Source organism: Chrysochloris asiatica, unplaced genomic scaffold, assembly GCF_000296735.1.
Source record: "Chrysochloris asiatica unplaced genomic scaffold, ChrAsi1.0 scaffold00023, whole genome shotgun sequence".
Taxonomy (NCBI): domain Eukaryota; kingdom Metazoa; phylum Chordata; class Mammalia; order Afrosoricida; family Chrysochloridae; genus Chrysochloris; species Chrysochloris asiatica.
Genome location: NW_006408541.1, coordinates 20,037,306 through 20,058,048, shown reverse-complemented (window position 1 = coordinate 20,058,048; position 20,743 = coordinate 20,037,306). Strand labels below are relative to the sequence as shown.

At 46.4% G+C, this 20,743-nt stretch overlaps 1 protein-coding gene across 2 annotated transcripts in view; it reads left to right on the top strand.

Moving 5' to 3' along the window:
* TOX2 (TOX high mobility group box family member 2) overlaps positions 1-18,546 on the top strand; it is a 189,625-nt gene extending 171,079 nt beyond the window's left edge. The window contains exons 4-9 of one of the 2 annotated variants that reach the window (XM_006839282.1): positions 8,054-8,293; positions 10,904-11,131; positions 13,609-13,689; positions 15,224-15,622; positions 16,290-16,417; positions 18,293-18,546. In XM_006839282.1, the coding sequence (XP_006839345.1) occupies positions 8,054-8,293; positions 10,904-11,131; positions 13,609-13,689; positions 15,224-15,622; positions 16,290-16,417; positions 18,293-18,329 (1,113 nt within the window). In that variant the 3' untranslated portion in view covers positions 18,330-18,546. The remainder of the gene's footprint in view (positions 1-8,053; positions 8,294-10,903; positions 11,132-13,608; positions 13,690-15,223; positions 15,623-16,289; positions 16,418-18,292) is intronic. The other variant, XM_006839281.1, reaches the window with a different exon arrangement.
* The last annotated feature ends 2,197 nt before the right edge of the window (positions 18,547-20,743 follow it).

The following is a 20,743-nucleotide window of genomic DNA, read 5'->3' as shown; positions in this document are numbered from 1 at the left end:
AGAACAGAAAAACAATGGAATCAATAAGATCAGAGATCAGTTCTTTGAAAGGATCAATAAGATCAACAAACCTTTGGCCAAATTAACAAGAGAAAAGCAAATAACCCAACTAAAGCAATGAGATAGTTGATATTACAACAGGACCAACTGAAATAAAAAAGGATCATGACAGAATACTACACAAAACAGTACTCCAACAAATTTGAAAACCTAAAGGAAATTAAAGAATTTCTAGAAACACACTACCTACCTAAACTAACACAAACTGAGGTAGAAAAACTAAACAGATCCATAACAAAAGAAGAGACTGAAAACAAAACTTTTAACAAAAATAAACCCTGACCCAGACAGCTTCACTAGAGAATTCTACCAGACGTTCAGAAAAGAGCTCACACCAATACTCATAAATTTATTTTATCAAGCATAACCTTGATACCACAGACAGGCAAAGACACCACAAAAAAAGGAAACTTGCAGACCAGTATCCTTCAGGAATATAAGTACAAAAATTCTCAACAAAATTCTGACCAATAGAATTCAATAGGCTATCAAAATAATAATAATTATACATCATGACCAAGTGGGATTCATACCAACTATGCAAGAATGAGTTAACATTAGAAAATCCATCAACAAAAATTCAAAGAAAATAATCACAAATTGATAGAATAATTCAATGCTTCAACAACATAAAAAAAAAAAAAATCCGGTTTAAAAATGGGCAAAGTTATTGAACAGGCAACTAACTAAAAAAGACATTCAGGCAACTAACTAACATGAAGAAATGCTTGCAGTCATTAGCCATTAGAGAGCTATGAATCAGAACTACAATGAGACACCATCTCACCTGCCAACAATGGCATTAATTTAAACAACAACAACAAAAACATAACAAATGTTGGCAAGGTTGGGTTGTGGGGAGATTAGAATTCTCATACGCTGCTGCTGAGAATGTAAAACTTATAACCACTATGGGAAACAGTATGACACATTCTTTAAAATAGAAATACCATAAGACCCAGCAATCCCAATCCTACCTATACACCTTAAGGAAACGAGAGCTGTGATAGGAATAGACATATGCATCCCTATGTTCATTGCAACATTATTTACCGTAGTAAAAAGATGGAAACGGCATAAGTACCCATCATACCCAGATGAATGGATAAACAGTGATACAGACAGCAGACTTCTATACAAGGATAAAGAATAATGACAAATTCCTAAAACATCTCACAATGTAGATTAATTTTGCAAACATAATGCTGAGTGAAATAAATCAATCACAAAAGGACAAATGTTGTATGATATCACTATTATTAAAAAAAGAAAAAGAAAGAAAAAAGGTTTACACACAAAAAAGAAAAAGTTTTTGGTGGTACCAAGGATGAGAGTACAAGGGAGGGAAAGTTACCAAGTAGATAGAAGAAATGTGTTAATAATGATGAAGGGAGAGGTAATAAACAATATGGAGGAAGTCAGCACAACGTGACCAAGGCAAATGAAGACATTGAGAGGACACAAGAATAAAGGTAAACGACGGCAATTACAACACACAAGCCACCACTTGTCGTTTGTCATACTGTGGTGTCTTGGGTGTTGCTCTGATGCTGGAATTTATGCCACCCATATTTTAAATAAAACAGGGTTATCCATGGTAGACAGGTTTCAGCGATACTTCCAAACTAAGACAGGTTAGAAAAAAGAGAGTCGTGCCACTTTGGAATGGTTAGCCACTGAAAACCTTCTGAAAACAGCAGAACACTGTCTGGTAAAGTGCTGGAAGATGAGCCCCTCAGGTGGAAAGTACTCAAAATACGACTGGGGAAGAGCTGCCTCCTCAAAGTCGAGTTAACCATAATGACGTGAATGGAACAAAGCATTCGGGACCTTCATTTGCTGATGGGGCACTACTCAAAACAAGGAGTAAAAGCTGTAGACATCCATTAATAATCAGAATGTGGAATATATGAAATATAAAAGTTGTCAAAAAATGAAATTGAATGCATGAAGACTAATAGAATAGGCATTAGTGAGCTGAAATGGACTGGTATTGATCATTCTGAATCAGACAGTTATATGTTGTACTATGCTGGGAATGACATACTGAAGAAGAATGGTGTTGCATTCATTTTCAAAAAGAGTATTTCAAGATCTATCTTGAAATACAATGTTGTCTGTGATAGGATAATAACCATATTCCTACAAAGAAGACCAGTCAATACTATTATTCAGACGTACTTGCCAACCACTAAAGTCAATGATGAAAAAACTGAAGAATTCTACCAACTTCTTAAGTTTGAAATTGATCATACATGCAATCAAAATGCATTGGTAATTACTGGTGAATCAAATGCAAAAGTTAGAAACAAAGAGGAAGGATCAGTAGTTGGAAAATATAGCCTTGATGACAGAAATGATGCTGGAGATCACATGATAGAAATTTGCAAGACCAACGACTTATTCATTGCTTATACCTTTATTCAACAACATAAAAGACAACTCTGTATGTGAACCTCATCAGATGAAATATACAGGAATTAAATTGACTACATCTGTGGAAAGAGATGGTGGAATAATCGCTCAATACCATCAGCCAAAAGAAGGCCAGAGACACATACACAAGTAGCTCACATGCACGTTCAGATTGAAGCTGAAGAAAATCAAAACATGTCCACAAGAGCCAAAATATACCTTGAGTTTATCCAATCTGAATTTGGAGACCATCTCAAGAACAGATTTGATTCAAAAGACACTAACAACCAAAAGCCAGAAGAGTTGTGGAATGACATCAAGAACATTATACAGGAAGAAAAGTAAAAAGTCATTAAGAAGACAAGAAAGAAGGAAGAGACCAAAATGGGTGTCAGATGAGGCTCTGAAACGTGCTCTTCAGCTTGAGCAAACGGAAGAAAGCGCTATACAGAAAATTTCAAAGGGTAGCTTGAGAAGACAAAGTAAAATATTATAATGAAATGTGCAAAGACTTGGAGGTAAGAAGTCAAAAACGAAGAACACCCTCAGCATTTCCCAAGCTGAGAGAACTGAAGAAAAAATTCAAGCCTTGGGTTGCAGTATTAAAGGATTCTATTGGAAAAATATTGAATGATGCAGGAAACATCAAAAGATGGAAGGAATACACAGAACTACTATACCAAAAAGAAATGGTCAATGTTCAACCGTTTCAAGAGGTAACAAATGATTAAGAACTAAAGGAAAAACTCTAAGCTGCACTGAAGGCATTGGCAACAAACAAACAAACAAACAGGACTCCAGGAATTGACAGAATGAATACCAATTGAAATGTATCATCAAACTAATGCATACTGGAGGCCTTCCTTTGTCGATGCCAAGAAGTTTAACCAAGAAGACAACCAATTGGAAGAGATCCATATTTGTGCCCATTCCAAAGAAAAGTGACCCATCAGAATGTGGAAATCATTGAACAACATCGTTAATATCACATGCAAGTAAAAGTATGCTGAAGATAATTCAAAAACAGTTGCAGTAGTACATCAACAGAGAACTGCCAGAAATTCAAGCCGAATTCAGAAGAGGATGTGGAACTAGGAACATCATTACTGGCATCAGATGGATCTTGGCTGAAAGCACAGAATATCAGAAAGACATTTGCTTCTGTTTTACTGACTGTGCCAAGCATTCAGCTGTGTGGGTCATAAAAAACAACGGATAACATTGTGAAGAATGGCTGTTACAGAATGCTTCATTGTGCTCACGAGGAACCTGTACATAAACCAAGAGGCAGTCATTTGAACAGAACAAGAGGATACTGAATGGTTTAAAATCAGGAAAGGAATACGCCAGGGTCATATCCTTTCACCGTAGGTACTCACTCCATAAGCTGAGAAATAGTTCAAGAAGTTAAATTATATGCAGAAGAGCGTGGTATCAGGATTCGAAGAAGACTTATTAACAACTTGCCATATGCAGATGATACAACCTTGCTTGCAGGAAGCAAAAAGGACTTGAAATGCTTTTATGATGAAGATCAAGGACTCCAGCTTTCAGTGTGGATTGCACACAACTGGACCAATAAATACTATCATGATAAATGGAGAAAAGATTGAAGTTGTCAAGACTTCATTTTGCTTGGATCCACTATTAACACTCATGGCAGTAGCAGTCAAGAAACCAGGTGATATATTGCCTTAGGCAAATCTGGTGCAAAATACATCTTTACAATATTTAAGAGCAAAGATGTCAGGGTAAGAACTAAGGTGTACCTGACCCAAGCCATGGTAGTTTCAGTCATCTCATATCATTGTGAAAGTTGGACAATGAATAAGGAAGACCGTAGAAGAATCAACGCATTTGAATTATGGTATTGGAGAAGAATATTGAAAGTACCATTACTGCAAGAAGAACAAACAAATCTGTGTTGGAAGAATGGGAAGACTTGGCCGTCTCTCATACTTTGGACATAATGATAGAAGGGATCAGTCCCTGGAGAAGAACATCATCATGCTGAGTAAAGTGGAGGACCACCAAAAAAAAAGAGAGGAAAATCCCCAGTGAGATGGATAGACATAGTAACAGCAACAGAGGGCGCAAAGGTGACAATTATGAGTATGGTGCAGGACCGGGCAGTGTCTTGCTCTGTTGTGCAGAGGGTCGCTATGAGTTGGAACCTACTTGACGGCCCCTAACAACAACAGCAACAATTGTAATGACTCTACATAGGCAGACAATTTGCAACTGTAGCATTGGTGGCAACGGTGGTTGTGAGTCATTGAAGCAGTTCTGACTCATAGTGACTCCGTATAGGGTTTCTGAGGCTTCAGATCTTAATGAGAGCAGAAAGTCTCAACTTTCTACCAAGGAGTGACTGGTAGATTCGAACTGCTGACCTCATGGTTAATAGTCCAATGTGTAACCCACTCTTCTACCAAGGCTTCTTAACGGTAGTATTAACAAGCAATCATTCATGAGTGGATCCATCCATAGATAGGTATGCTAACGAGAGGTGGGAGGGTGTAAGGGAGCACACCCACTTGTAGATATGTTTGGTTATGGCTGTTTCTGTGTACATGAATGTAGGTGCCACATGTTAACATAAACAACAGGGCACAATCATGGGAACTTCTTAGACTGAAGAAGATATCTATACCATCTGACACAACATAGTTGATTAAGACAATGTTCTGAAACTGTCTGGGTCTCAAAAGCTTGCAAGCAGCCACTTAAGATACAACTATTTGTTTCTTCCCATCTGGAGCAAAGAAGAGTGAAGAAAAATAAAAACTCAAGGGAGCAATTAGTCCATAGGACTGTGTATATGAACCACAGTCTACATGGCTGCATGACCCTCAGACCCAAAGAACTAGCCCGTGCCCAGCTACTGCTACCAGCGTCTCTGACTGGGATCACAACAGAGAATCCTGGGCAGAGCAGAAGGAAAATGAAGAATGGAAAAATCACAAAGACCAGACTTACTGTTCTGACAGAGACTAGAAGACTTACCCCCTAAGGTACCCTTTTGACCTGGAACTGAAGCCATTCCCGTAGACCACCTTTTGGCTAAACAATAGACAGGCCCATAAAATAGACACAAACAGTCTAGAGAACGTGTTGCTTAGAACAATCAATTACATGAAATCAAAAGGACAACATCCTCCCCAAAGCAAAGATGAGAAGGCAGGGGTGGAAAACCCTGATGAAAGGAAACAGGGAGAGTACTGACACATCGTGGGGAACACAGCCAAGGTCAAGGAATGCTTCACAGACAACTATCAAATGGGAAACAAATTTACTCTATAAACTTTTGCTTAAAGCACAATGAAAAATAAAAGTAAATTAAAAGTTAAATTTAAAAAACCCAATGGAGCACAGTTGTACTCTAACACGCGTGAGGTCACCAGGAGGTCAGAATTAACTGGAGGACCACGGGTTTGGGTTTTTTGGTTTATAGTAGTTATGGTACATGTAGAAATGCTTAGCACTGTTTCTAGCACATAGTAAGTGCTTAATAAAAACTTCCCATCTCTTCCTTGTCCTCCTCCGTCTTCCTTCTAATGAGTAGTGTTGGGGGCGTGGTGAGGACAATGAAAATTCTTAGGCTGCTAGAGGTAGTAATGAGGACATTAGGTGCCTCTGTGCTGAGAAGGGAGGAACTAGTGGGGACTCTGCTCTAAAGAAGTCTGTGCAGGGAAGGAAGAAAGCTGGGATATATACATTTTTAGTAGACTTAGAAGAGAGCTTTATTTAAAGACCGGAGAAAAATGAGTATAATTTGACACCAATGGCACAAGTAAATTATCAAAATGGCAAATAATAGAGACCGCATTCATCAATCACTTTTGTTACTGGAAATTACTAACAAAAAGAGAAAACTAAAAATTTCTGAATTCTTCTTAAACAAGTCTTAGATCAAAGAGGAAATTAAACAGAAATAAATAAATTGAAAGCCCTGATAACAAAAACCTTTTACTCAACGAAGTCTATGAGAAATGTTAAAGCCATACTTGGAGAAAAATTCATAGCATTAGATATGTGACTAAAAATAAACAATTAAACATGCAAATCAAAATTGAGAGGAGAGTAACAATAGCATACTTTTAAAAAAGCGAGAAGGACTTAATAAAGATAAAATTAGGTACTACAGAATTAGAAAACAGAGAAGCAGTAGAAATGATAAACACAAGAACTGATTCTTTGGAGGAGAAAAGAAACAATCCACATAATAAAACAGAAAATCTGCCAGCTTGCTTAATAAAGAAAAGTGGAAGAAAACACAGTTATTCAATGTTTCAGCCTAGAAAGGGGGGAAAGCCGCAGATACAAAGGAAATGATTGTGACTGAAATTTGGCCTGCCTTGCTATGTTTAGGTCAGAAGAACACCCTATTCTAAATATGAGTTTAATATGAGAATGCCTATGTGTAAAAATCAGTAGGTTTCTTTTTCCTAAAGTAACCAGTTAAAAATTATCATGGTAAACTAAGAGCTCGCTATGTGCCAAGTAGAGTTTTGAAGTAGAGCAAAGGGTTAACACAACACACCTGACTGCTAACCAAATGGTTGGAGGTTCAAGTACAGTCACAGGTGCTTGGAAGATGTCTAGCGATCTACTTCTGAAAACCCAGCCATTGAAAACCCTGTGGAGTACAGTTCTACTCTGATACAAATATGGTCTTCATGAGTTACAACTGACTTGACAGCAACAGTGTTTCGTTTCGTTTTTTGTTTTAATTCCAGGCACATTTAACCCTTTAACAACCCTGTGGTGGTGGTGGTGTGCTGTGGAGTCAGTGCTGACTCACAGTGCCTCTATAGACAGGCTATAAATCTTTCCAGAAACAGAAAGCCTCGTTCTCCCGTGGAACGACTGGTAGCTCCAAACTGCAGACCTTGAGGTTAGCAGCCCAACTTGTAACTGCTATCCTACCAGAGCTCCTTAACACACCTGTTGTTGATAAGTACCGTTAAATCAGTTCTGACCCATAGCGACCCTACATAGGGTTTCCGAGCCTGTAAATCTTTACGGGAGCAGAAAGCCTCATCTTTTCCCGCGGAACTGCTGGTAGTTTTGAACTGCTGACCTTGAGATTAGCAACCCAATTCATAACCACTGTGCTAACAGAGCTCCTTTAATACACCTATAGAGCAGGTTTTACTAAAAGCTATATTTTACAGATGAAGCAACTGAGTCACAGAGACGTTGAGAAACTTAACCAAAGTCATCCATCCAGGGCATAAATGGCAGAACAGGATTCAAAAACCAGTTGGGTTTCAGCATCTGCCATTGTCCTGCCTAGTAAAAGAAACAACACACAGTCCAGGAGAGAAGACTCGGTGTCAAAGTGGTTCGTTCACAGCTGAACTGAGCTTTCTAGCAAGGGTAGAAAACTAACCTGCCATCTAGGATGAAAGTCAACAGGATGGCAAACTGCCCCACTGGTGCCCAGCCCAGAGCAGAGACGGCCACCCTCGATGGCTCCCCTGCATACCCCCTTCTTCCACGTCCTCAAACGCAGACATGATGGTGCAGTGGGGCAGATCCTTTCTAACTCACTCTGCCTTTTCCTCCCCCTTAGATCCAGGAGATGGTCCACTCAGAGGTTGCGGCCTACGACTCAGGCCGACCTGGGCCCCTGCTGGGCAGACCGGGGATGCTAGCCAGCCACATGAGCGCCCTCAGCCAGTCCCAGCTCATTTCACAGATGGGCATCCGGAGTGGCATCACTCACAGCTCCCCATCACCCCCAGGGAGCAAGTCAGCAACCCCATCGCCCTCCAGCTCAACTCAGGAGGAGGAGTCGGAAGCGCATTTCAAGGTATGTGAGGCAGAGGTGCCCTCCAGTCAACACAGGATGGCCCTAGTGGGGGTGGGCATCCCCTACCTCTAGAAAAGACTAGAAAAGTGTCTGCACCCTTTGCTGGGAAATGAGAGGAAGAAAAGCAGCAAGTAGACCAGGGCTAACTAACCAGAACTCCTCCTCACGGGGCCTCGGGAATTCTGGCTTTGGCTGTTAAGTGGACTGTGTGCTAAGCTCTGCCCTCTCTGTCCCTCCATGACCTTGTATATAAAGTGGGAAAAGCATCAATAAGTGTTAAGGGGCTGGGTGAGAGAATGCCTCGAGAACACAGCTGAAGCCTGGTTCCTGAAAGGCCGGTGGGTTGTTTTGGTGGCATCAATGGCATTGGTAAGATCTCAGGGTCCCATTGTGTATCTACTTTGGGATGAAGATATTCTGACAAAAATGGGGCACTTCTGATCCCAGAGTGTTCAGCACTGACAATGGGGAGGGAATGCTAAAATTGGCTCCCTAGAAGGCCTCCTGAAACATCCCTGGAGCCTCTTCAAGAACATACTAGTGATGAAAGCCACCATCTGTCCAGGTGTGGCCCCAGCTCTGGTCCTGTCTTTGCACTCTCCAGATCCGTCTCATTTTACTGGAGGGAAACAGAGACCAAGAAAGGCCAAGTGGAGGTGCTTCCTCAGGGTTTCCCAATGAACCAAGGATCCCTGGTAGCATAGTGGTTGTGTGTTGGGCTGTTAACTGAAAGGTCAGCGGTTTGAATCTACCAATTGCTCCTTGGGAGAAAGATGAGACTTTCTACTCCCATAAAGATTTACAACCTCGGAAACCCTATCCGAGGTCACTATGAGCAGGAACCAACTCAACGGCACACTACCACCACCACCCAACAAACCAGTGGCAGAATCCAGATTCGACCCCATGACTCCTGCCTCCCACAGTCCAGTGCCCTTTCTTTTCATACTTCTTCCACGTGGTGGCCCTGCAGAAGCCAGGGACAGTAACCTTGGTTCCCGTAGCATCTGTCAGACACCCTGGGCCTTGTGGACTAGGGTGGGCGCCTCTGATTCTTGGTCCAACTCCTCCTAAGATCCCTTGGCCACTGTCGTAGGCCAGACAGGGCTTTTACTTTATTTTATTCCTTATTGAGCAAACATCTATAAAAGACTTGCTATGGCCCAGACGTTGTTCTAAGCACATAACCAGTGTTTGTCCGTGTCATTCTCAGAAGAGCCTGTGTGTTAGGCACCAGGATTATCTCCATTTGGCCAATGAGAAGGCTGAGGCTCAGAGAGGTTAACTAACGTATCCAGTGTCACACAGCAGTAAGTGGCAGTGCTGGGATTCGAGCCCAGGTGCTCTCAACCATGTCCCTTCAGCAATTACAAGGTGCATCTTCATCCCTTATCTTGCAAAGTGCTGAGAAAACTGAGGCTCAGAGAGGCGGGTGGTTGCAGTGACAGATTCAGGAACAGAACCTGTGTTGCTACAGACCCTTGCCCCTCACTGTCACTCAGTCATGGAGACCTGGATCTGGACCTCTGGTCCATGATGCCACCATCACCTTCTTGCCACTTAGAGCTGTGGTCATCTCTGAAGGATCCCAGGCCTTTGACCAATGTGTCCCATGAGGTTTGTGGTGAGACCCCCATACCTGTCCCCTGGGAGCCTTTATCCAAGCACTCACAGGTCTTGAAGTCTGACTGCTTCAAAGCCAGGGTCCAGGCTGACCCTACTAACTCCTGTGCTGCCCTTTCCCACCCAGCCACCCTCACAGGGAGATTCAGCAACCTGCCCAAAGTCGCCCAGCTGCAACATGGTGGCATCCCACCCTTTGTAATTGTGAATAATCTTTGAAGATTACCTGTGATTGCAAGGAGGGAGGCTGTTTAGAAAAACATATGTATCTCCAAAACTTAGAAAGAGGAGACGAAACATGACTATGTAGGCTTTCGATGTCATCCCAAAGCTCTGTCTAGCAGGTTCACTCAAGAACTATTTGATTCTCTGGGAGAATGTCCCTTTGTTTTGATTCACTACTCATCATTGATTAGGGTATTTTACAGCTCTGTAAAATGAGATGTTAACTTGGAAAAGCGTGCTAGAACTGTAAATGATTTTTGTCTGATGACATGGCAAATTAATTTTTCTTTGAGAGACGCAAATGATTTCTGTCCAGTAGAAAAGAGTAAAACCCCCAAAGGTCATAGTTTTATTGCTCAATAGGGTAGTAACGCGTCCTCCGTGTAATTTAGTGGTCTGATTCCGGCATACTGTCAGGGACTGTAAATGCTGCTTTCTCCTGTGTGTCTTTGAGCCAGCTCTACCATCAGGCTGCTTCTCCCGTTAATGAATTAAACGGCAACTCAGGGTTCAAGCCTGTGTGCGCAACTGTGTACTTGAATGTGTGTTGTCATCTGTCTGTCTGTCTGTCCAACCCTGACCAGGGCTCCAGTTGTCTCCCCCATCTGGGAGATGGCTAGCCCGTAACTGTGGTCAGCTCCCTGTCATTGTCTATGCATCAGACTACTGGGCAAGGCCCAGCTCTGGCCGAAGCTGGTTGGCACCAACTTTGGCAGGAGGTCCTTGGATTTCTAGGGTTTCTAACCCTTCTCACTTGGACAGATCTCAGGAGAGAAGAGACCCTCTGCTGACCCAGGAAAAAAGGCCAAAAACCCAAAGAAGAAAAAGAAGAAGGACCCCAATGAGCCCCCGAAGCCAGTGTCGGCCTATGCACTGTTCTTCAGAGACACTCAGGCTGCCATCAAGGGACAGAACCCCAGCGCCACCTTCGGCGACGTGTCCAAAATCGTGGCCTCCATGTGGGACAGCCTGGGAGAGGAGCAGAAACAGGTGAGTGTTGATCCTGGGCCATCCCCAAGGCTTTGTGGTCCTGAAGCCGAGACCAGACTTTGAAGGTCTGAAACCAAGTCCAGCCTGTAGACCCTGAGATTCTTGCAGAGGTCCTTCTGGACTCAGCTTGCCTATCTATAATCTGGGAAGCTAGGCCCCTTCTAATTCCATTGACCACCTGCATTTGTTAGTGACTTCACCACCTGCTTCTGCAAGCATCTCCAGCTCTGAGCATCTGGTATTCTGGCCAGAGCCCCCCATCTCACTGACTGAATGCCTGTGGTTCGCTCTAAAGGGCCTCCAAGGAGAGTTGGGAGCAGAACTAGCTCCTAAGTAAATGCCAGGTACTGCTGTGTGACCTCAGGCTGCTCACCTAACCTCTCTGAGCTTTCATTTCCTTCTCTGTAAAACAGGAATACTGGTGACCATTATCCAGGCCATGTCTGTGCTGAGTTCTGTGCTTGGCTGTTTCATTGTCTTCAGTTCATCCTTACAGCTCCCTGTGGAGGGGCCACTGTGTTCTAGTTGGAGAGGAGGAGAGGGTGGCGCTGAGAGGCTCAGTGACTTGCCCATAGTCACCACAGTGAGTCAGAGTAGAGTCAGGATTTGAACTCAGATTTGTAGAGCTGGGAGGTCCAATTGGGGTGTTGGCAGAAGGACCTGCGTCAAATAAGCAGATAAATAAATATAAAACTAGACTTGTGATTGCCACGGGGGTCAAGTGTGTACGTGAGACTGTAGGGTAAGTTACCCTGGGCTGGGGAGCAGGGGACGGGGAGGGGGCAAGTACACAAGATTAAACTGAGGCCCGATGGCTAGAGTGAAATCAAGTTACCAAGATCTAGATGAAGCTAGAGAGTTGGGCAGGGTCCACACAAGACTGGCCCCTGTAGGCCTTGGAAGAAGCTGGGTCTTTGTTCTAACTGCAGAGGAAGCCATTGAAGAGTTTTAATCATAGGCAAGATCAGTCCAGCAATCTGGAGAGCTGGTAAGGGTCAAAGGCTACATCAGGGTCACCCAAGTGAGAGGTGATTGTGGCCTGGACCAGGTGGACGGGGTAGAATATGAGAAGCTTGTGAAAGAATGGGGTTCTGGCTTGCATTCTGGGTGAAAGGCGATGCCAGTCACTGAAATGGGAAACCCTGGTTTGGGGCTAGCAAAATGGATTTTGGCTTATCAGGTTGGTTTTTTTTTTGCTTATTTGAAATGCCTCTCTATATCCTATTCTAAAGTTTGAAATATTTCTGGACTCTATTACAGTATGAATCTATTGTAGTCCTGGTGTGGTGCTGTAGGATAAGCACTTTACCACAAGGGCAGTTTGAACTGCAAGGTTGGCGGTACACACTCACCAGCACTTCCTCGGAAACCTTATACAGGTTCCCTGTGCATTAGAACTGCAAGAAACGACAATAGTAGTCTCAGGAGTTTATTTGGGAGGGGACTCCAGGATCTACTGGTAGGGGAGTGGGTACAGAAGCCAGCGAAGGGAAGGCAGTCCATAAAGGGTACCACTGCGGGCATCTGGAGGACAAGCCCACTGGGGATCTCTAAGAGCTGGCATAGAATGCATTGGGCCTTAAAGTTATGACATCAGAAGTGTATCCATTCGTTCCAAGTTAATTTGTTTTGAATGTGTAGCAAACAGCACCAAAATGTAATGGCTTCAAACAATGATTTATTCAGCTGATGAATCTGAGGGTCTAAAAGCTGTGCTGGGCTTGGCTGGGTGGCTTTTGTACTGAATGCATCTGTGTTCATTCACATGCCTGCAGTCAGGGGCCTCTGCTGCTGGGGGGCTTCATGGCTGTCAGCTGGAGCCAGGGTGGCAGTCCGGGCCGTGCGTTCCTATCACCCAGCAAGCTAACTCAAGCTTGTTCTCATAGCAACTCAGTCTCAAGAGCATCAAGAGAGCCAGCCCCATGTGTAACCACTTTTCACATCTCTACTTAAGTCACATTTGCAATAGCCCCATTGGCCCAAGCGAGTCCAGATCAAACCCAGGGTCATTGTGCAAAGGTATTACCAAAAGGCAAGTGTGAGCAAACTGGGGCATTCCTGCAATCAGTCCACCACCCTGTGAGCCTGAGCAAACCGACTCCCAACGAGCATACTATGAACAGGTAGGGCTCCTTGTAGGATACAAAGAAAAGAGTCTGTCTCTTTGTAGGATACATTAGAGTCTCCTTGTAGGATACATTAGAAAATCTATGCTGCTCTATGACAGAATCAGGGTCTTCGTATAGCCAGACATGGTGATATGGAGGCCCAGGAAGATGTAATGTGGCCTGTTCTCCAGACTCCCTGTGCTCCCAGGAGGGGCTAGCAGGTCACTGACCAGCTCCAGATCTCACAACCCTCCCTGAAGTCCATCGTGTGAATCCAGTCACTATGACTGCTCCTTCCCATCCCAGGCCCCTGCACCGAGTCTTCTCTCTGCCATTCTCCCCAATGTTACCCATTCTTGGATATTTCAGGCCTACAAGAGGAAGACTGAAGCAGCTAAGAAGGAGTATCTGAAGGCTCTGGCAGCCTACAGGGCCAGCCTCGTCTCCAAGGTAATATTGGACTCCTTAGGCACAGTCCTATTAAGCATGGGGGCCGCTGGAGGGATGGAACAAGACCATGGCTCTCAGGAGTGGCCAGCACCAGGGGGAGTTGATGGCTCAGTGGTAGAACTCTCACCTCCCATGAGGACAGCCCACATTTGGTTCCTGACCAGTGCCCCTCATGTACAGTCACCACCCACCTGTCAGTGGTGGGTTGTGTGGTATGTGTTGTTATGGTGCTGAGCAGGTTCCAACAGAACTTCCAATCAAAGATGGCCTAGAAAGAAACCCTGGTGCCCAACTTGTGAAAATCAGCCTGTGAAACTCTATGGATCACAATGGTCCAATCCACAAGCAATCCTGGGCCAGGCAGCATTCCGCTCCATGGTGCATGGGGTTGTCAAGGATCGGGGCTCATTAAACAACAACTAACAACAACATAGGTCTTGGAAAGGATACGTAAAGCCAGCGTCATCACACTTCTGTACGCCAGGCTCATGCTGGGCACTGGACATACATCTCACTGAATTTCATTCTCCCAACAAGACCCCAACACTCAGAGGATTTAAGGGGCTCACCTGAACGATCTAGCTTATTAAGTAGAGAGCTAAGATTCACACCCAGTTTTGCTGGTCTCCTAATGTGGCTTTTTCTCCTGACCACACTCCTCGGTGAACACCAGCAAACCAGGGGGTGGTTAAGGGTGAGTGTGAATGTGGAGGTCAGGTGGGGTGTGGTTGCTCTGGAGCTGCTGCAGAAAAGATGACGTCTGGGTTAGACCATAAAGAGTCACACAAAGAGGGTGCTCCAAGTAGAGAGTACAGCACATGCAGACACAGGCAGAGGCTGAAGAGAAACATGAAGGAAGTTGAGTTCAACACGATCATGCTGACGTCATTGGGAATCCCCACAGGATGGGGGAGAACCCACAGGGATTAAAGCAGGGGTGCATGGATGGTCAATGCCAAGTAAACTAACCAACTGCCGGGGACTGAATTGTATCCCTCAAAATATGTGTTAACTGCGCTATACCGTGATCCTCAGGGGGTTGGCTTTTTTTTTTTTTTTTTTTTTTTCCCCTAGGAATTTGAGCTTTGTACTACATTTTTCTCCCATTCTTTTTGGAACTATCTATCATGTCCCTGTCAGAATGGTCCGTAGTGGTAACCAGGCACTATCTAGTTCTTCCCGTTTTAGGTTAGAGGAGGTTGTAGTTCGTGTGAGCTATTAGACCCACGGACTCATTTCTTTCCATAGGGTTTTCAATGGCTGATTGATTAGAAGTAGGTCACCTTCCTTGTGAGGTCCCACAGAAGCTTGAACTGCCAGCCTTTTTGTTAGCAGTGAGAACAATCATCATTTGCACCATATCCAGCTGTACTAAGGATCCTGCATAATCTCTGGTTAATCCACAGTTCTCCTCCATGGGACCAGAGAGCCAGTCATAGGCTGTGTCAGTGGGTTGCAGAACCCCCCTAGTCTCGTGGCCCCAGTTCTGGCTTATCCCTCGTCTCCAGAGTGACTGGTTTCTGTCTCCTTCCAGAGCTCTCCAGACCAGGGGGAGACCAAGAGCACTCAGGCAAATCCGACAGCCAAAATGCTCCCCCCCAAACAGCCCATGTACGCCATGCCAGGCCTGGCCTCCTTCCTGACGCCATCAGACCTGCAGGCCTTCCGCAGCGGGGCCTCTCCTGCCAGCCTCGCCCGGACTCTGGGCTCCAAGTCTCTGCTGCCAGGCCTCAGTGCATCCTCACCCCCACCACCACCCTCCTTCCCGCTCAGCCCTCCTCTACACCAGCAGCTGCCACTGCCCCCCCACGCACAGGGCGCCCTCCTCAGCCCACCTGTTAGCATGTCCCCGGCTCCCCAGCCTCCTGTCCTGCCCACCCCCATGGCACTCCAGGTGCAGCTGGCTATGAGCCCCTCACCTTCAGGGCCACAGGTAAGCTGGGAAATTGGGGGTGGGCCCCATGGGGACCCTTGCAGAGAGAGAAAGCAGCTTGAGATTTCAAATCCTGACCGTGCGAACTCACCAGCTTTGCAACCTCCACCTAGGCATTTTACCTTCCTGAGCCTTATGAAATGGGTCTAGTACACCTCACCTGAGATGCACTGGCTACAGATACCAGATACACATATGTTCTTAAGATATTCCAGACCCTCCTCTTAGCCTCTGTTCACCTTTGCTCCCTGACCCAAGGGGCTAAGGCCACTATGACTTCCCCTTTAGCCCCTGGCTCTCCCCAGAGCTTTGGAGGCCCGATTGCACTCACTGTTCCAGACTGTTCCAGGGCTTATATGGCTCTTGAGATCTTTCAGCGCAGTAATTCCATTTTACAGATTGGAAATTGAGGCCCAGAAGGGAAAAGACCCAAAGGCAAGATCCTTCACCCTCAGATTCAGCTAAGACAAGCACCTTTCAAAAGATGCTCTACTGGGGAAGGAAGGCACATGGCAGGCTGAGGTGCAGGAGAGATTTGGAATGCCCAGAGCAGTGTCTCTTTAGATGTGAACACCCTCAGACACAGAGAGCCCCTCCTCCCGTCTGTCTTCCAGACAGCCCACCCTTTAGTCCTCATGTTTCCCCACCTCCTCCTCTCCCTTTGCAGGATTTCCCTCACATCTCTGAGTTCCCCAGTGGTTCGGGATCCCGTTCACCTGGTCCATCGAATCCTACGAGCAGTGGAGACTGGGACAGCACTTACCCCAGTGGGGAGTGTGGCATCAGCACTTGCAGGTCAGTCCTTACCCATAGCACCCTTGGGCCTGCTTTGGACCTGTCAGCTCTTGGAGAGTGGGGAGCAAGGATGACAAGGGGGTGGAGGAAAGACCCGGAAGTGATTTAGACCTCACGGTCACTACCAGCTCTGCTGGAGCTCCTCTTGGGCACTGGACACTAGTGTGTCCAGGAGATGGATGCAGAGCAAAGCGAGACCCCAACAGGCCTCAGCTGGCCTGATTCTAGGAATTGTGTGGTAAAATGAGGCTGTTCTTCTCTTTTCTCCTTCCATCTTACATTTTTGTTTTATTTTTACAAATACTTCCATGTCCTATCCCATGAGAGAGCCTATGTCTTAGGTCAGGCTCCCTGGAAGCAGAGCCTGAGGCAGGGTTTTGGGTGCACCTGGTGTTTTGTGAAGAGAGCGCTCCTGGGAGATGGGGAGGAAGGGATGTAGAACAGGTAGAGGGAGGAGCTGAACAAAGGTGTGGTCTCAGCGGGAGACGTGCTTCAGCCTGAGCCTGCAAGGAGCCCTGGAACTGGAATGGTACCTCAGAGCGGGTCCCACCTTGACATGAGAGAGCTGGCCTTCTGTGACCTGGGTCAGCCAGTCGTTGGCTGTGGGCTGCCCTTGGCCAAGGGTGTTTCAGTCAGTCCAGGGCAGTTCTCTGAAGAAGGGAGCAGCTGAGTGTGCAATGAAGAAGGTCTGAGTGAGGTGTCAACACAGTTGACCACACCCTAGAAGGTAGGGCCAGGCATCTGACCCAGAGAATCCTAAGTTTTAGAGGGATTCTCCCACACTACCATGCAGCCCAGCATCGTCTCTAGACCCCCAGACTCCATCCTCCCAGGCTCCTCCTGGCCCTCCAGTGGGCTTGAGCCTCTGGGCCTCTGCTTCCAGCCTGCATGCTTACCCTTGAACCTGGTGAACTGCGCCCTCCTCTGGAAACTCAGTCTGTGCGGTCCCTTCTCCCTTCCTGTCCCCAGGGGGAGTGACTCTCTCAGTTGCATGATGGGAGCTACAGAGTGGAGTAGCCATACCTGCTTTCCCGGCTCCTTCCTAAGCAGAAACCAGTCTATGGCCATTCCTAAGAAGGGTGCTGCTAGGCAGCTGACTCCCAGAAATGACTCCGTGCCCCCAAAAGCTGGGCATTAATGGCTACTGGATGGGCTCAGTCTTCACCAGGGACCAGCCACACCTGACCGGAAAGGTCAGACTTCTAGCACAGGGCTCCTGACTGTCCAGGTCACCAGCACGGGCAGTGTCCACCTCAGACAGCTTCTGGGTGCTGAGCAATCAGGCATGGTCCTGACCCATATCCGACACGCCTGGTGAGAGACCCACACAGTGGACACTTGGCTTAGCAGGAATCCCCTTCCCCACACCCCAAATGGATGAGATCCTCTTAGCCTAGACCTTCCCCCACCCCATAATGTATCCCCAAACTGTGGGGGTCTCGTAGAATATGCAGACTTCCTAAGGCCAGCCCTTCCACCCTGAACTTTACTTCCCTCATATGGAGGGCAGGCCCAATTTAAAAAGCACAGGACGTGCCTGCCACCATGAATTCTGTGTCGATTTACAACCAGAAACCAGAAGTAAGAGATGGATCTGAGACCGACAGGGCATGGGTGAAGAGCAGACGCACGGCTGTCTCCCTGCCGTGTGCAGAGGGCTGGGTGGGTCCGGGTAGGATGCCAGGAGGGCTGTTTGCTCCTGCTTGTTGGAGAGACAGGGATGGACCAGTCCAGTGTCCCGGGGCCATGCTCCAGAGGGACAGCAGAATCCAGGGCATGAGGTGAAGGGCGGGAGTCAGGTCCATGAGCGCCCAGGGCCTTGTGTTTGAGTCCTCAGGGGCCAGCCAGCTCTGACAACCCCTGCTCTCTCCACAGCCTGCTCCCCAGGGACAAATCGCTCTACCTCACCTAATCCCACCGCCACCCTCCTGCCCCTTCCCGGTTGCTGCTTAGAGCCTGAGGGGTGACCAGAGAAAAGAGGCCTTGGTAGGCAGCAGCGTGAGCAAGCAACAAAGCAGTGACATACCAATGCCCAGGGCTGAGTCCCCTCCTCCACCTCCCACCGGACTCGCCAGAACAGCCCACGCCAGCCGCCGCCAGCCCAAAGAACCTGCAGGACCCTTCTGCCCCACCTGCTTGCTCCCGGGTAACTGTGGCCCCCAGTCTCCGCTCCGTCCTGTACTCTGCGTCCTCTGCCAGCTATCTGGACCAACCCCAGCCCGTGATGGGGTCATTTACCAACAGAAGCCCCTTCCCAGGTGCATGGGTGGGGGGTGGGGGGACGGCCCAAATGTGGATGTACAAATCCAATGTTACGGCTTGAACAAAAGATTCCAAAACCTATGAACTGTGGGCTCCATGTAAGTAGTTGATTAAGTGTGTTAGAACTGTGCTGAAAACATCTGTAAGATTATTTTGTGGGGGAGGGGAAAGTAGTTTCCTTTAAGGTGAAAAGCATTTTATATGACCCTTAGCACATTTTTTTTTTAAAAAAAAAACAAAACAAAAATGTTTTATCTGAAGGGAGAGATGTGCACAAAGGCGGCTGCCAGACCATTTCTTCATCTGTACAGCAAACCCTGGTCAGTCTGCAGCCACACTCAGCTCTCTTTCTGCGTCTTCTCTTAACCATACGTCCCTCTATTTAAAACCGCCAACAACGAATTTTGTCTATTTATGAAGAAAAAATGGAGAACAAACTACTGTTTATCAGAAACTGTGTGTGGCTTTTTGTTTGGGGGTGTTGGTTCCTCAGCTTGGGTTTTTAATGTTGTTTGCAGCTGTTTCCTGGCCCTGGCGATGTCGTCTCGGTACCCAGTGCTTCTCTCAAATTTCTTTATAATAAAACTTCTGAAAAGTGGAAAACCAGTCTGTCTCTTCTTGCTTCCTAAGTCAGGCCCGGGCCTCCCGACCTGGCATTGGGAGGTGGCCTTGCAGGGACAGAGCCTCTGATATCAGACAGATTTGAGTAAAAATCCTGCCCAACATTCGCCCGGCCATATGGATCTCTGAGGGGGTGATGGGCCTCCCTGGCCTCCATTTATTGTTGTTGTTTTGTTTTTAAACTTTTTATTGTTAATTGGGTGAAGATTTACAGAGCAATTTTTCATTCAACAACTCATAGACATTTCGTGTCATTTCACTGATTACATCCCCCACAATGTAGCATCATTTATCCCACTTCCTCTATGTCTCCTGTTTTCATTCCTCCTTTTGCCTTCCTTTGTCCTTGGGTAAATGCTGCCCTTTCGATCTCACATGGTTGATGATTCTAAGGTTTGCTACCGCCCTTGTGGTACTGTTACAGACCTGTCTCCCGGCCTCGGTTTTGAAGTAAGACGTAGTACTCTACCCATTTCACAAGTGAGGATAGTGATGACGTGCATCATTCTTGGGGTGATTAAAATGAATTATGGGTGTGGAGGTCTGGCCACCCCGGGAGCACTCAGAGTGCTCCAGCACCTGATGTGAGATGGTGGTGGGATCCTCCTCGCCATTCCCTAGCTGATGGGGCCTCCGGTCTGGTCTAGAGGGGGAGAAGTGGGGTACGGAATACAAGAGGCCAGGTAGGGGGATGGGTGGGCATTTGTCCAAATCTGGATGCAGAAAAGCAACTAGATAAAGACTGTTACCCAGCTTCCCTAACAGATAGGAAGGTAGCGGGGTATTCAGGCACGTTAAGTGTCGTTGAGTCAGTTCCAACTCAGTTTAGGGCTTCTGAGGAGCGACTAGTGGGTTTGAACTGCTGACCTTGTGGTTATCCTACAGTGTCACTACAAGACTCCAAGGTAGTCTGGAGAGAGAGAGAGGGAAGAAAGCAGTTATGTGACGACTTTGACCACATCTGAAGAAAGGTAACAACAGGCTGCTGTGAAGGGCTTGGTAGGCCGCCTGACACAGCTATTTCTGGTGAGACCCTCACATAGAAGTAACAGCTCTCAAGGCCCCTGTTTTCTAACACGGTCCACTCTCCCTTCTCCTGGCCAACAGCCCCGACTGCGGTCAGCTCCCTCCTTAGAGGGCATTTTGTCATCCACTTTGGAAAACGAAACTTAAGCAAGCAAGCAAAGTCCACATGCTGGCATGCCAGTAGCTTCCCTGCAACTTTGAGCATACACACTTCACATGGTTACAATTTCTTTTCCTACATGGAGTTTGTCAGTAACACGGTGACAAGTTAGACAGTTTAATATTCGGCTCTTACTTTCTTACGTTTTAAAATACTGCATCACTGGGTTCCATGCAGACAACCCAGCATGCCCAGAGTGAGAGGCTCCCAGATTCTCCTTCCCCAGACAGAGGCCTCCTGCCTGGCCTGCACCGCTG